At 40.9% G+C, this 14,531-nt stretch overlaps 1 protein-coding gene across 1 annotated transcript in view; it reads right to left on the reverse strand.

Annotated features, from left to right (window-relative positions):
• Nucleotides 1-7,081: 7,081 nt before the first annotated feature.
• Nucleotides 7,082-14,531, reverse strand: part of CAV1 (caveolin 1) — a 40,856-nt gene continuing 33,406 nt past the window's right edge. Inside the window, exon 3 of the mRNA XM_084896978.1 lies at nucleotides 7,082-9,308. Coding sequence (XP_084753104.1) covers nucleotides 8,967-9,308 — 342 coding nt within the window. The 3' untranslated portion in view covers nucleotides 7,082-8,966. The remainder of the gene's footprint in view (nucleotides 9,309-14,531) is intronic.

Below are 14,531 nucleotides of genomic sequence, written 5' to 3' on the forward strand. Positions count from 1 at the left end.
TATCCCCCCTATAATTCTCGTAAGATGTGGCTCTGTTTTAGGCATTTTCATTTGAACCACAATATAATGAGGTAGGAGTCATTATGGCAGCTAGTTTAAGTGCATGTATATAGCTATGAGACTTGCCCAAGGTTACACAGATGGTTCTGAGTTTGGCTTACGACTTAATTACAGGTTTCTGCTTCTAAGTTAAAAAAAATTTTTTTGTCTTTTTTTATAGGATAGCTTGTTATTTACATTTATTATTGTTTAGGATTGAGGGTTAAAGATCTAAAGAAATTGTCCTAGCCCAATGTAGATACTGAAGGGTTATATTCTATTTGTAAATTGCCTTGAGCAATATTTGACATCATCTGGGTATTTTTCCTAATGCCCAAAACTTTACTGTTAAATTATTTCCTCCACAGAAATAAAAATGGCATTACTCATTTTTTCCTACTCATTCCACTCAAATTATTACTCATTACTGTTAGAGCTGAAGCTTGAGTTTGCAAAGTTATTATATATTTTCATTGGTATTTAGTCTTGGTTTTTATAGATATTTTCTGAGTTTGGTTATCTTAGTTGGGAATGCATCTTCCAAAACACTACTGGAAAATATTTAAGTGACAATCACAAAAGCAAGCAGTGACATTTCACTTAAGATCTAAGTTGGTATAAAATGTGCATCCATTTCACCAATTCACTCAATTTTTTATTTTTATTTTATTGATCAATGGTTTTAAATTTTTCTTAATGATGGAACTAGATAGTCAAAGACAAAATGATGCTGAAAATTAATATGAAAAGCGATTATAAGGGGGCTAGTCTGTTTGAAGGAAATTGGTAGGTGTTATTTTTCTCATCTCTGCCCCTAGCCCATCTCTGTGTTTTAGGCTAGTTAGTTATTACTTTGGGTTTCTTTCTTTTTTTTTTTTTTTAATATTTTGATTGGCTTTGAGAGAGAGAAAGAAAGAAAGAGAGAGAGAGAGAAAGAGAGAGAGAGAGAGAGAGAGAGAGAGAGAGAGAGAGAGAGAGAGAGAACATCCTGGTGATTTTGATTGGTTGCTTTCTGCACATCCCTTATTGGGGATTGAGCCTTCAACCCAGGCATGTGCCCTGACTAGGAGTCCAGCCAATATCCTTTAGGTGTGTGGGACTATGCCCAGCCAACTGAGCTACACACAAGCCAGGGCCACTTTTAGTTTCCACAGGACATAGTTTTAAAACTGCTGTAATAAAACCATAACATTTATTGTCAATAGGTTTTATTTACCAAAAGCTATTTTCTCAGCAGGAAAACAGAAAAGTATTAAGCCTTTCCTGGAGTTGCCTTCATTGATGCTTCACGGAGCTTCTTGAAGACACGGGCCTTTGTCTTACCCATCTTTGTCTTACCTTTCCTTTCTCTACTACGCCGAACAGTGGCTCCATAAACACCTGCTAAAGGAAGAAAGAGAGCAACTCTGTGAACAGAACCTTGGATAAGGAATGCATTATTTGCATGCATGGCTTTTTCCATTTACTGGGTGATTTTTTTTCTCTTGGATGACAAACGGTGCTATTGCAATCCTTTCAAATGTTCCACATTTTCAATTTCTCTCAAGAGCGGAACGAGTTTCTTCATAAACAAGAGCTTTGGAGCTAATACTGGTAGTCAAGGATGTTAAACTTGCTGGTTAACCTTAAGTTACTGAACGCCTCTAAGCTTCTATTTTCTGACCTGAAAACAGAATAATGGTGTCCATTTGATTTAGATAATTAAGTCATGGGGCTGTTGTTAGGAGTATTATCTGTAAGATGCTTAGCACACAGCTTGGCATATGATGTGTGCTTAGTAAATGAAAGCTATTTTTATTTTGAGGGTAACATGAATGCAATGAAGCAAAGATCAACATTGTGTTGAGAATGCAGTCAGTGTCAAGCCAAATGACAGCCGTCAGTGTAAGCACTGTGCTGTCGCTTCCCGGGGCACTCCCCAGTGCTGTGCAGCGGACAGAGCTTCCTGGGGCAGAGTTGGCAGGGAACTACATCTGATCTTTTCTAAGAGTCAGTGCAATGTGATGACAGATTTAAGAAATAGCCTCTCAAAAAGCGTTTTGACGAATGCCTCGGATCATCTCATTAACAGTTGTCATCCTATTACTAAGAATGAAGGCGAGGAGGTTTCTTTGTTACCCATTCACGGAGTAGCTCGGACTGGCAGCTGTTGCCTTTTTTATTTAAACAACAACAAAAATGACTGCCGTCTTCCTGTTGCAAATGCCCCACCCTCTATGCCACTTTTCACATGTTGGTTGTTTTTTTTCTTTCCCCCCCCCTCCCCCGCTCCCCCCAGTTGTTCTGTTAAAGTAGTAGAAATGGTGATTTTTTTTCTTTGTTTTTTCATTTGACATACAAGTTATTTAGCTTTCTATAGCATCAAATTCTCATTCCAGCTGGTTTTATTCACTTTGCCAGTTCTAACTCTTCCCACTCCTCTCTCATCACAATTAAAAAACCTCCTTCTTCCTCACTTGTAAATTTTTCTGTGGAAGTTTGAGTGACTCATCACATAGCGGAACTGGTGAACCCAGCAGCTGCTGGGAAATCATTTTCCCTCTTAATAACTGGATTAACATGTGTTTGCTATCATTCAAGTAAAAAATATGTATGTTATATCCATGGTAGGCTTTGCTAAACTTTTTATTGGGGAAACACATGTTTTGACATATAAAAATGTTCAAGCGGGTACTATACAGAAGGTTTTGATGGGGGGGAAACGTCATGGAAAAATAAGGTGACGTGGGAAAAAATGGCAAGTATGTTGTTGATAATGCTGTGATTTATTTCCGAATGGGTTGGTGACTTTCTTCGTGACACTCTTGTGCTAAAGCAGAAATTTGTCACTTCATGCCCTCGTAGTTTCTAGTACAGTCTGACCATCAATCCATTCATCGTCCATCTAACCATCCAGTAATTTTATTTCTTTAACTCTCCTCACACAGCTGCAGTCCACTCTGCCCCCTTCCTCTGGAGCTCAGGGCGATGGCTTCAGATGCGGTTTTGTATACCGGCCCCTCAGGAGGGCGCCCATGTCTCTAGCAGACACCTGTCTCTCTCTGAAAGACAGACTCCCTGCTGAATTTCGTAGCCAGATGCTATGTGGGCGCTTCTTTCTATCTCTGGTGCTTTCGGTTGGGGAGCCTGGCTTGGTGGGAACACTCCCTCCCCCCTGCCACACACACAGCTGAGATATCCCTCCAGAATCTCAGCCTCCGGTCCCTAGGCCTCCGACCCATGGGAGAAAGGCCAGCCCTTTTCCCATCTCCACCTTTCCTACCAGTCTGGATGTGTTTTCATCTATAAATCCTTGGTTATAAAGCTTCTTTTTAGCAAGTCTTCGGTTTGTTATTTGGTTTGCTTGCTCCGTGTTTCTGTTGTAATTTTCCTTTTGTACTGGGAAGAGGTGAGTGTAACATACACCCACTCAGCTGCCATCCTGCCATCTTGTTATTTTCAAAAGTTTGTTTCTTTCCACGATTAAAATGTCTGTCCTGGAGTCTGTACATTAAGTTGTCACTTGGTCATTTTATTGTCCCCAAAGTCATTAAACTAAAATGTGATTGAATGTCCACTATTACAAAAACACATTTTATGTTCTTAAAAATTTTTATTTAAATTTTTATATTAAAAATTTGGGCTAATCTGTGAAGGAAATTTGATTTTTTTATATTTTAAATGTAAGATGTTTTAATTTGCATTAGTTGTTCTCAGTAGAGACACAACTTGCTTTCTGGCTGTTGGCATTAATAGGAATTCTGTTGTTGATTGCTATTGTTCAGATTCCAGACTCTGAGCCAGTCTCCATGTCAATTACTGGCTGTGTGACCTTGGGCAAATTACTTGACTTCTCTGTGCCTAATTATCCTAATGCCTCAGACTGACTTGTTGACAAGTCCAAGCTTAGAGGGCCCAGCCCTCTTAGGATAATTAAGCTTGACCTTATGATGCTCCCTAGATCCTATCTGGGTAGCTAATGGGCTGTGGGAGGTGCAGCAAGTGCTGCCAAAACAAGTGAAACTCACAAGAACATTGTAACTATGGTGACCACTACCTTGTTTACCTCTGGCTATAAAATAAAGGCTCAGCTTGCCCTCTAGATCTTTCTCTGTGGCCTTAGCCAGGCACCGGAGATCCACCTAGACCCAGCTTATTCTCTTTGTCTGTCTTTTCTTCAATCCTTCACTGCCCTCCCTCAGGCTCACTGAACCCGTGGCTGTGCTGGCATGGCACAATAACCCATGGCATATAGGGTTATTGGGAAGATTAAGTGAACAAATATATTAGAGTGTATAGAATAATGCTTGGCATGCAGAGCTTATTCTGTTTTAACTACTATTATGTAACTACTAGACGCCTGGTGCACGAAGATTTGTGCAAGAATGGGCCTTCCTTCTCCTGGCTGCCTGCACTGCCTTCTCTCTGGCCGGAGCCACCTTTTTGCTCTGCCTGGAGCTGCCTTTCTGCCTTCCCACACTGCTCAGAGGCCTGGAGCAGCTGGGGCGGTGCGGAATGCCTGTGTTGTTGCCCAATGATGCAAGCGTCGTGCCCTGCCCTTGGCTGCCCGGTGCCTGTGTATGCAAATTAGCCCACCATCTTTGTTGGATTGATTTGTATACTCACTCCTAATTGGCTGGTGGGCATTGTAAAGGTATGATCAATTTGCATCTTACTCCTTTATTACTGTAGATTGCTAAAGTTTATTCCAATTCTGCTCACATTACTTGCTGATTATGATTCCACAAGCCAGCAGAAAAAGGAAGCCTTTAGAAGAGGGGGCAAGCTTAGGGCTCAAAGATCACAGGGCAGGAGGATCTAGAAGAGGAAGAATCAGGGCTTTGGTCTCAGACTCACCCGGATTAAATAAGAGCTCCAATGTTTATTGTATGTAATTGGTGATCTCTAAGTCTGTATCTCATTTGTAAAATTAGAACAGCAATTCCAGTTTGAAATCTTGTATAAATGACACAGTGCCTAGAAAGTGCCTGTTTGGCTCTTGAAAATGATATGATTCCTCCCTCCTCCATTTGTTTATAAACAAAAAAGTAGCAGCATATTTCACATACAATTTTTAACTTAAAGTTAACATTATAACATAAACCCATGGGCACAGACAATGTAGTGGTGAAGGCCTGGGAGGGGCAGGTGTGGGGGTGGAAGGGATCAATGGGAAATGAACAAACAAAAGGGATATCTATAATACTTTCAATAATAAAGATAAATCTAAAAACATGTAAAAATAAACGTATTCCTATGTCACTAAATATTCTAATACATAAAAACATTTAAAAGCCTATTTAGTAGCTTATTAAATGTATATACCATCCTTTATTTAACTGCTTCCATATTTCTGAATATGTTTTTCCAGTATTTCCTACTATTGATAGTCAACTAATGAGCATCCCTGATGATGAACCTTGGTATGCCTCTGTCATTTTTATTAAGTGACATTGTTGGATCCATCATGTGTACATTTAATTGCTCTCCAGACTTGTACAATTGCACTCACCAAAGCACTAATGAATGTGCCTGCTTCCCTGCACCCTCACCAATCTGGGTAATATTTTTATTTTTGTTCTCTGCAACCTTAGGCAAAAATTATATCTCATTGCTTTGATGTTTATTTTCTCACTAGAGGCCCAATGCACGAAATTCGTGTAAGGGGCTTGGCCCTCACAGCCCTGGCTTTGTCGGGAAGGTTGCCCTGCTGTCAGGTCTAATTAGAATATTATGCTTTTATTATAGATTATTAATACATTTTTTCCATATGACTGCCATTCACTCTTTTATGTTAAGTGTCTTTCTCTACCTCTCCTCTCCACTCTCAATTTTATAAATACGAATTATAATTTATAAGCCAGGCATTTAAATATCAGCACCTGCATCAGAGAAGGTCTGAGTCAGAAGTACATCTCCACACTGCATACTAGAAATGGATTTTTAACATAAGTACCAGACAGGGTGACTAAATAAGCAGACTTGGTGCTTTCTTGAGAGCCCAGCAAAGAGGGGATGAATGAAAGAAGTTTCAAGGTGAGAGGAATTAGATCACCTTTGCAAAATTGTGTTTGGAAACTGACGATGAATTATGCACGTTGACTAGGATGCCTAGATATCTGGTCAAACATTATTCCGGGTGTTTCTGGATGAGATTAACTTTTAAATCAGTAGACCGAATAAAGCAGATTTCTCTCCTTATTGTGGGTGGGCCTCATCCAATCAGTTGAAGGATGGAATAGTACAGAAAGGCTGATCATTTTCTAAATAAGAGAAATTCTTCCTGCCTGGCTGACTTTGAACTGGAACATTGTGAGTTTATTGTGGGTTTATTTTTTTGTTTGTTTGTTTTTGTTTTTGTTTTTGTTTTTTTGGAGGGGGGGGGGGGATTCCTGCATTTGAACTAATACTGAAACGTCAGCTTCCCTTGGGCTGGCACATGCCCGCTTTTGGAATGTGACTGAGTCTCCAGCATGTTGACTCATCCTGCCAACCTTGAGGCTTCTTCCCCTCTGTAAATTGTGCAAACCAATTTCCTATAATAAACCTCTTTAAATACATACTATTCCTTACATATTCTTATACATTTTACATACATACATTTTTATTGGTTCTATTTCTCTGGAGAACCTTGACTAATACAGAAACTCTTTTTAAATTTACCCAAGGCCAAAAAATAAATTGTTTCTGAAATATGCCTTTTAAATAAATTCTAATTAGGATGGGGCAAAATTCAAGGCATAATCCCTGAATGTGTCATTTACTAAATGAGAATATTACACAAAGTTATTAGGGGCTCAAATTAGATGACATAATAAAGCAGTGAGTAAACTGCTAAACAAATCTTTCTTACGAATTCAACTTTTCTCTAAAGTAATTCATGAAAAGGCAATGGCCTTAGGAGAAAGATTCCACTTAAATGCCTGTAATATCTGAAAAGTGGAAGGCTGCCCCCTCCCACAAACACCTACAAACATGTACACACACTACATACTACACAGACACGCACACAGGCCCTGACACGTATGCATTTGTTTGGGGGGGAAATAATAAAAGCTGGCTGTAGAACTGTTAAACATTTTTATTGTGTAGCCTTATAACCTTTACAGGCCATGCAGGATAAAAAAGTGTAAAATATATCAGTAAGCATATAAAATCTCAGTCACCTTTTGGGCCAGTATTTGATTTGCACAGGAAACTAAGCATATATGTAGAACAGACATGTCTTGGGACACACAGTTCATGGGTTGAATCACAAAGACATTTCCCAAGTGATCTTCCTCACATAAAGATAAACATATCTTTACACTTAAAAGGGACGCAGTGTAGTACGTCTTCAGTATGTACACAGATTGAAGGTAAAACTAGGTCCACGCCAGTGTCTGTTTTAAATGCAAAGCATCAAAGTCGGTAACAAGTTGGTAAGTAAAGTGTCAGGAAAACTGGAAGAGGCAAGAAAAAAAAAACAACAACCCACCAACAAACAAAAAACCATCAAGCAGAGTTCCCACAGGTACATGGGACTAAAAGGGAAAGCACACCTGAAGGTTAAACATAAACTCCCCAAGGGCAGACTCTGAACAGGAACAGGAGGAATAGAAAGCTTTCGGGTGTACCAGGCCATTCGGCATGACTCAGGTTTACAGGTAACATTCCTCAGTTTGAGTTTAGAAGGATTTGAATTTATTCCAGCAAAAACGATCCCCATCTTTCACTACTGCCTCCTCCCCCGTCTTCTCTCTGAGCGGAGTGATGCTTGGATGAAGCCCAAAGCTCCCGGCAGGTGGAGGGGCCACGTGTCACAGCACCAGAGGCGGTTGCCAGTGCTTTACTTCGAAGGGGTCACATGGGCAACAACTCTGAGAGGCTCACACAACGGCCTCCGTTTGGTGAGCCTCTCCCCGGAGGCCCACGGGTCAGCTGAAAAGGGAACACAGTGTGCGGCCACTGAAACACCCGGTGATGGATTAGTTTGGCAGCAGGAAAGCGTGATTATTCATAGAAGTACACGGAGCTGAATAGGCGTGCTGACCTCATTCAGCTGGAGAGGCAGGAAAGCTGGCTCCCATGCCTGCCAGTCCAGAGAGGACTCGGCCCCATCTGTCCTCCTTAATTCATCTCATTGGGCTGAGATGGACCATGCGCGATAGGGACAAGGATGGTGTGTGATCAAGTGCGGACAGGAACTTCACCTGACTCTGTGCTCAGAGTCAGAAAGAGGGTGGAGAGCTAGGTAGTGGATTTTCTAATTTTGGTCTCCAGAGAGGTTGCTGACTTAATGAAAACTGACCAGCGAGACCCCATTTGAGAAGGAAAAGATGATGAACAGGAAGGCACTTAAGTATCATTATCTATGTAACAGATAGTCAGGAACAGAGAGAGTCACATTTCAAGAAGGGTAAGGCAGTCAGACTGTGTGAATGCAGAGTAGGTTTTCTAATTTGATAAATACCACTAGATCCCATTGGATCATTAAAATGAGTGACAGCAATCCACTAACACTTCAGATGGTAAGGGAAGAATTTGTTTAAAACAGCCACATCCCTGTACAACAAAGCCCCGAATTCTTCCCTTACCATACAATGATCAACATTTTAGAATAGGCAGTTGAGGTCATTGGTTCTTCATATTTCTCTCGTTTGTGTCTCAGGCAATAAAACAATGACCGCACATGCAAATAAAAATGCAAGGAAAATATTTTTAAATGGGTTTAAAAAAATTAGACCAAAAAAAAAAAATTTAGACCAAAAAAAAAAAAAATAGATGAAATAGCTCAGAAGAGACACATAATAGTTATGAAAACTAAGAGAGTGATTTCTTTGTTATGAACCAAGAAAATTCACTCCTATATTGTTGCCATACTAGCAACTTAAAACTTGATATTGGCACCAAGAACATTCAAAGGAAAAAAAAAAGAATCAGGTATACTTCTATCCTTGAAATGTCATTTATATTTCTTTCTGTACACTGATGCGGACACTGCTGAATATTTTGCCAGCGGCGTCAAACAGTGGGTCAAAGAGGGTGTGGATGCAGATGGAATAGATGCGGCTGAAGCACTGAATCTCAATCATGAAACTCTTAATGTATGGCACAACCACCCAGATGTGCACGAAAGAAACAATGGCGAAGTAAATGCCCCAGAGAAGGGCTAGCGGGATGCCCACGAGGGCCGACAGCAGGCGGTAGAACCAGTATTTGGTCACGGTGAAGGTGGTGAAGCTGGCCTTCCAGATGCCATCGAAGCTGTGGATTCCCTCTGGTTCGGCAATCACGTCTTCAAAATCAATCTAAAAGGAAGAAAGGACAGAACGTGAAGTTGAAATGGGAGAAATGAGAAAAAACCACACTACTGAGTATCTGTAAATGGTTAGCTTTTATGTACAGCGTGAGATGCTTTACACCACCAAGCCGTAGCAGCAGCACTTCTAACTTCTTGGAAAAACAGATACTTGGGTCCCACTCAGATCTTATTGCATCTCTGGGGGTGGAATCCAGGAGGATTTTTAACATGTTCTCCAGATGTTTCTATCCCAGGTGAAAGGGTGAGAAGCACTGCTGTAGGGGATACCAAATGGATATTACACAACTCCTGCCTTCAAGTAAAACCTAGCAACATGGATAAGTATGCAGGGCACTCAATAAAAGATACTATTTAAGTTAACCTTATTCTGAGACAACTATACACCAGATATGAAGGGGTAGTTAGTTCATTGATTATTAACTTTTTGAACACTCCACTATTTGAATTTCTTTGATAAATGAGATCATTATGAACCATGAAAACCCAAGACATTTTCATGGGGTGGTGGGTCGTGAGCTGGGCTTGGGAAATGGGGTATGATTTGAAGAGGAAGAAAGCAGGGCCCTTGGAAATGGCGTGAGCAAGGAATGAGGAAGGATGATACAGTGAGTGTCACAGCAGATAGACTTATGTGCCCGCCGCTGGGAAGGCATGTTGAGGCCAGATTCAATACTTTTTACGTACAGTGTGGGGAGGGAAGTAGATTGAAGACTTTGAGGTGGGAGAATGTAGCCTGCAGCCACAACCAGTGGTCATTTATCAAGACTGAGCTGAAAGCAGGTTGGGTGAAAGGCAAAGGACTCAAGGCAAAGGGATTGTTGCTGTGTCCCAAGTTTGAGATGGTAGGCCCCAAATTGGAATAGCGGCCATGGAGAAAAGAAAAAAGGAAAGAAAATAATGAATTTTAGGAATGTAAAAGGAAGAATGGTCAGGACCTGGTTACCTCAAGGTTGGGAAAGAGAAAAGCCTAAAGTGAGCTCTGAACTTTCAATTTGTCTTTTAGGGAGAACAGAGGTGACATTCACATCAAGAAGAAAGCAAGAAAGAAAGGCAGTTGAAAATATTAAGAGGGAGCTTCATTTTTGAACTGTATGTACTTTATTTGGCAGATAAGGGAACAGTCAAGTTTAAGGGCAATGCAAATGTCAGTGGTCCACACCAGATGGATCCTGAGGTAGTCCTTTCGGTGGCCACTGGGTAGTAATCAAATGAGTTTGCAGTCACATGGCACTTAACCATTACCGAGTGCTACTCCATAGTTTCCACGTGATCTGGTGTCTCAAACCAATGTGGGAAGGTAGGTTCACAAAGGTGGGGCCGCAAACGTGGCCCCTTTTCCAATAGCATTCTCTCCCACAGCACATGTTTACATAAGCAATGAATTCTCAAGAGCTTTTATCCCTCTGGAAAGATTTATATAAACAACAACTGAAGTATTGGGGGAAAATTACTCCCCAAAGTGTGAGACGGAGCCAGCTCAACTGTTTGGTATTAGCAGATATATGAAGAAATATAAAGTAGGTTCCCTAACAAGTTGATTACCGCTAGCAGCAATACAGCCACGCTCAGGATTAGGTGATTCCATGGAGCCTCTCTGTGCCAACGAGCCACCTTGAAGTCAACACTTTTGAAAGAAGTGCATGATGCTTACCAATAGTTAAAGTATGTTTCCTATAACATCTTGTTCCTTGATCTATTGTCCAATGTCCTAATGAGGTAATATGTAAAAATGTCCACAATTATGTAAATGAACTTATAGATTATCATTCTGTTTTCTTTGCTCATTTAGATCTAGATTTAGCAGTAAGCATTAACTTGTGTGCTTTAAAAGGTTGTACAAAATATGTGCCAAGTCAGATCAATCCTTCAATGAAGTTTCTGTGCAAATTTACTTGTCTTCTATGGGGTTTTATTCTAACACAGCATTTCCCTAAACTAGCATGGCTTAGTGGTTGAGCATTGCCCAATGAACCAGGAAATCACGGTTCGATTCCCAGTCAGGGCACATGACCGGGTTGTGGGCTCAGTCCCCAGTGTGGGGCATGCAGGATGCAGGCAATCAATGATTCTCTTTCATCATTGATGTTCCTATCTCTCCCTCTCCCTTCTTCTCTGAAATCAAAGAAAAATATATTTAAAAATAAAATATTATTTTGAAAAATAAAAATAAAGGTCTGCAGTTTTCCTTCATGGAACTGCAAGATACCAAAAGAACTTTATTTTTAAAAGATAACCTTGTTTTGTAAGAGGATTTGGTGAAGTCAAAATTAATAAATTAAAGCAGGCATTCTTAATTTGGGTCAAAGGACTGGCAATGGTGGTCCATGAGTGCTCTGAAATGGGTATACGTGTTTGGAGGGTACAATGTACAAGAGTACAATACATTTGTTTGAAAATAACCAGTCTATTACCAAAGGAGTTTGGGAAGGACTTTGCTGAAGCAGAGGATTCCTTGCTCTTTACAGAACAGACTTGAAGCACATCTTCCTTGAGGTCCTTTTCCAAGGGAAGAGAAATTACTAATATTTGCTGACTGGCTGTTATGATCAGACACTGTTCTCATTTACCACACAGAAACTTGGTAATATATCATTTCCATTTCATAGAAAAACTATTGGCCTGGTGCACAAAATTCATGCACGGGGGCATCCCTCAGTCCAGTCTGTACCCTCTCCAATCAGGGACCCCTTGGGGGATGACCAACCACCAGTTTAGGCCCGATTTCACAGAGATCGGCGGTTGGACATCCCTCTTGCAATCTGGGACTGCTGGCTCCTAACCACTCACCTGCCTGCCTGCCTGATCACCCCCAGCTACCCTCCCCTGCCAGCCTGATCACCCCTAACAGTCTCTGCCTCAGTCCCCACCACCATGGCTTTGTCAGGAAGGAAGCCAACATTTGGAAGATGGCCAGTCAACCTGGTATAATTAGCACATTACCCTTTTAGTAGTATAGATAGATTATATAGGATAGGATTGCTTAAATGTGGGGGTGGAATGAGGAGATGCTCTTGGCAGACAAAAGTATATAATCCCTATATCTGGACTGATAGCCACCCATATGCGCTATACTGTCAAATCAGTCATTAAAAAATTGAACTGCTTTCTTACACCTGACACCAAACAGCTGTTGCCTTTAAAACCCCTCATCAGCCCCCACCTTAGGTTCTGCCTTTGCAGTTCACCCAGGTGAAGTTCTGCAGTTTATCCCAGTCAGCGTCAAAAGCTTTGCCTCCTAGGCAGCCTTGCACTTCACCCTGATTTGGTTCCGATTGGTCGATTCCTATGTCAGTCAGCATCAAAAACTCTGCCTCCTAAGCAGCCATTAGCTCCTCAGATTTTGTTTTGATTGGTCATTTTCTAAGCGAGTCAGCATCCCTGGGCCTATCAATGGCCTAATCGAAGATGCGGGGCTGATCAGCAGCCCCAGCGGAGGCCCAAGAGAAAGAGAGGTACAGCTGTTGGCCACGTCCAGAGCGAAAAAGAGAGGCAAGTGCTAATCAACAACTGCCACGGAGGCTATGGATCAGACCTTGCTTCTCTCTCCAGACCTCTCTTTGGGCCTGATCTGCAGCCCCCTTGGCAGTCAGTGCTGAGTCACCATGGCAATCCAACACTGACTTCCAGTAGGTCCAGCCTTAAGTCACTTTGAATGTTATGGACCCTGGGTTTTTATATATTAGAATGGTAGGTTCAAAATGTTAAATTTTTCTGGTAAATAAGAGGTGGATTAGAGTGTTGAATCTGGCCTGGAAAATAATTCTTTAATACCACATTGCTTTAAAAAAATACTTTTAAACGTTTCTCTAAAGCAATTATAGTATTTCACAACCAAAAGGCACATTAACAAAACGTCTGCTGAATTTAACCCTCCTGGTAACTTAGAATTCCACAGCAGGGCATTTGAAGACAGCATCATGACAAGGTCATATACATCACAATACACTATTGATTATTAGTGAAGATCTACAAGCATATACATGTGCACAAGAGTTCTTGATAATAACTCTTTTTCTAAGCATAAATATAAATGCTGTTTTCAATGAACATAATGGAAATTCATAAGCTTTTAGTAGCTTAGACAATTTCAGGGTGGCCGTTTTTCTAGTGCTTTCCAGAAACTGCTGGTGAGCATGATTTATCCTCAAATATCAAAGTGAATTTAGAGCAGGTCTCCAGGGCTAGACAGCAACATGACAGAATAACATGTTATTATAAATGTATTCAGTTAGTTGTTGCTTTAGTCTTAAAGGTGGCTTAAGAGAACATGACCCACTGGTTAGAAAGAACAGCTGAGAAAAAGAAAGCAAGGCTGGTGAAGGGAACACAGTGGAGCCAGAAATAAAATTTAGCTTCTCTCTACTTCCATCTCTGCAATAGGAGCAGTAATAGGTTTTTGTGAGGAGTACATGAGATCATTTATATAAAGTGCTTAGCATGGGGTTAGAGCTTTGCTATATAGTAAATGCTCAATATATAGTAACATTAAAAAATTCCAGATTCTGGGTGACTAAGATAGTCTGGGTGATAATTGTAATAAGAGAAATGACCAGCTGCAAAGTACATAGTGGCTGTGAATTCAAACCCTACCACTGGCTCAGGAGAATTAACTTGCAATTGTGATCATCTTTACCACAATCCTCTGAAATGAATGCCATTGTTCCCATTACTCAGGTGACAATGGAGTTGGTTAAGAAATTACTCAAGGTCACACAAACTCGATCTCTTTTTACTTATGCATTCATGGGGTGACACACCCTCATGATAGAATTACTTGCTTAATTTTCACCCAGTTAGACATACTTCCTAAAACATTCATATTTTGATTATTAAAGGAATTAGCCTTGTTGACATTTCCATTTTCAGTCAGGATATCTGGTAACTAGGGTGTTTTCCATTCTTGGGACTGGTTGTATTTTCATGGCCCTGCACAGTATGTTCTCAAAATCCTGGGCGCCCAGCCAAGGACTCTCACTCTAATTAGCAGGTAAGGAAACTGAGGCACAGAACAATTAAAATGGGCCTGACATTCTCAAGGCCCCAAGTGAATCAGTGGAAAAGCTGAAATTAGATTTCTAACTTCCTGACTCCCATGCCTAGGTCCAGGCCTGCCCCACACAATTGCCCCAGGAGCTTACATCTCTCTCCCACATCCCTTCTCCACCTACCCCATTCCTACCTCCAGGTCACATGTAAGGCTCTCATTGCT

The sequence above is a fragment of the Pipistrellus hanaki genome (assembly GCF_964339955.1).
Source record: "Pipistrellus hanaki genome assembly, chromosome: 10".
Taxonomy (NCBI): domain Eukaryota; kingdom Metazoa; phylum Chordata; class Mammalia; order Chiroptera; family Vespertilionidae; genus Pipistrellus; species Pipistrellus hanaki.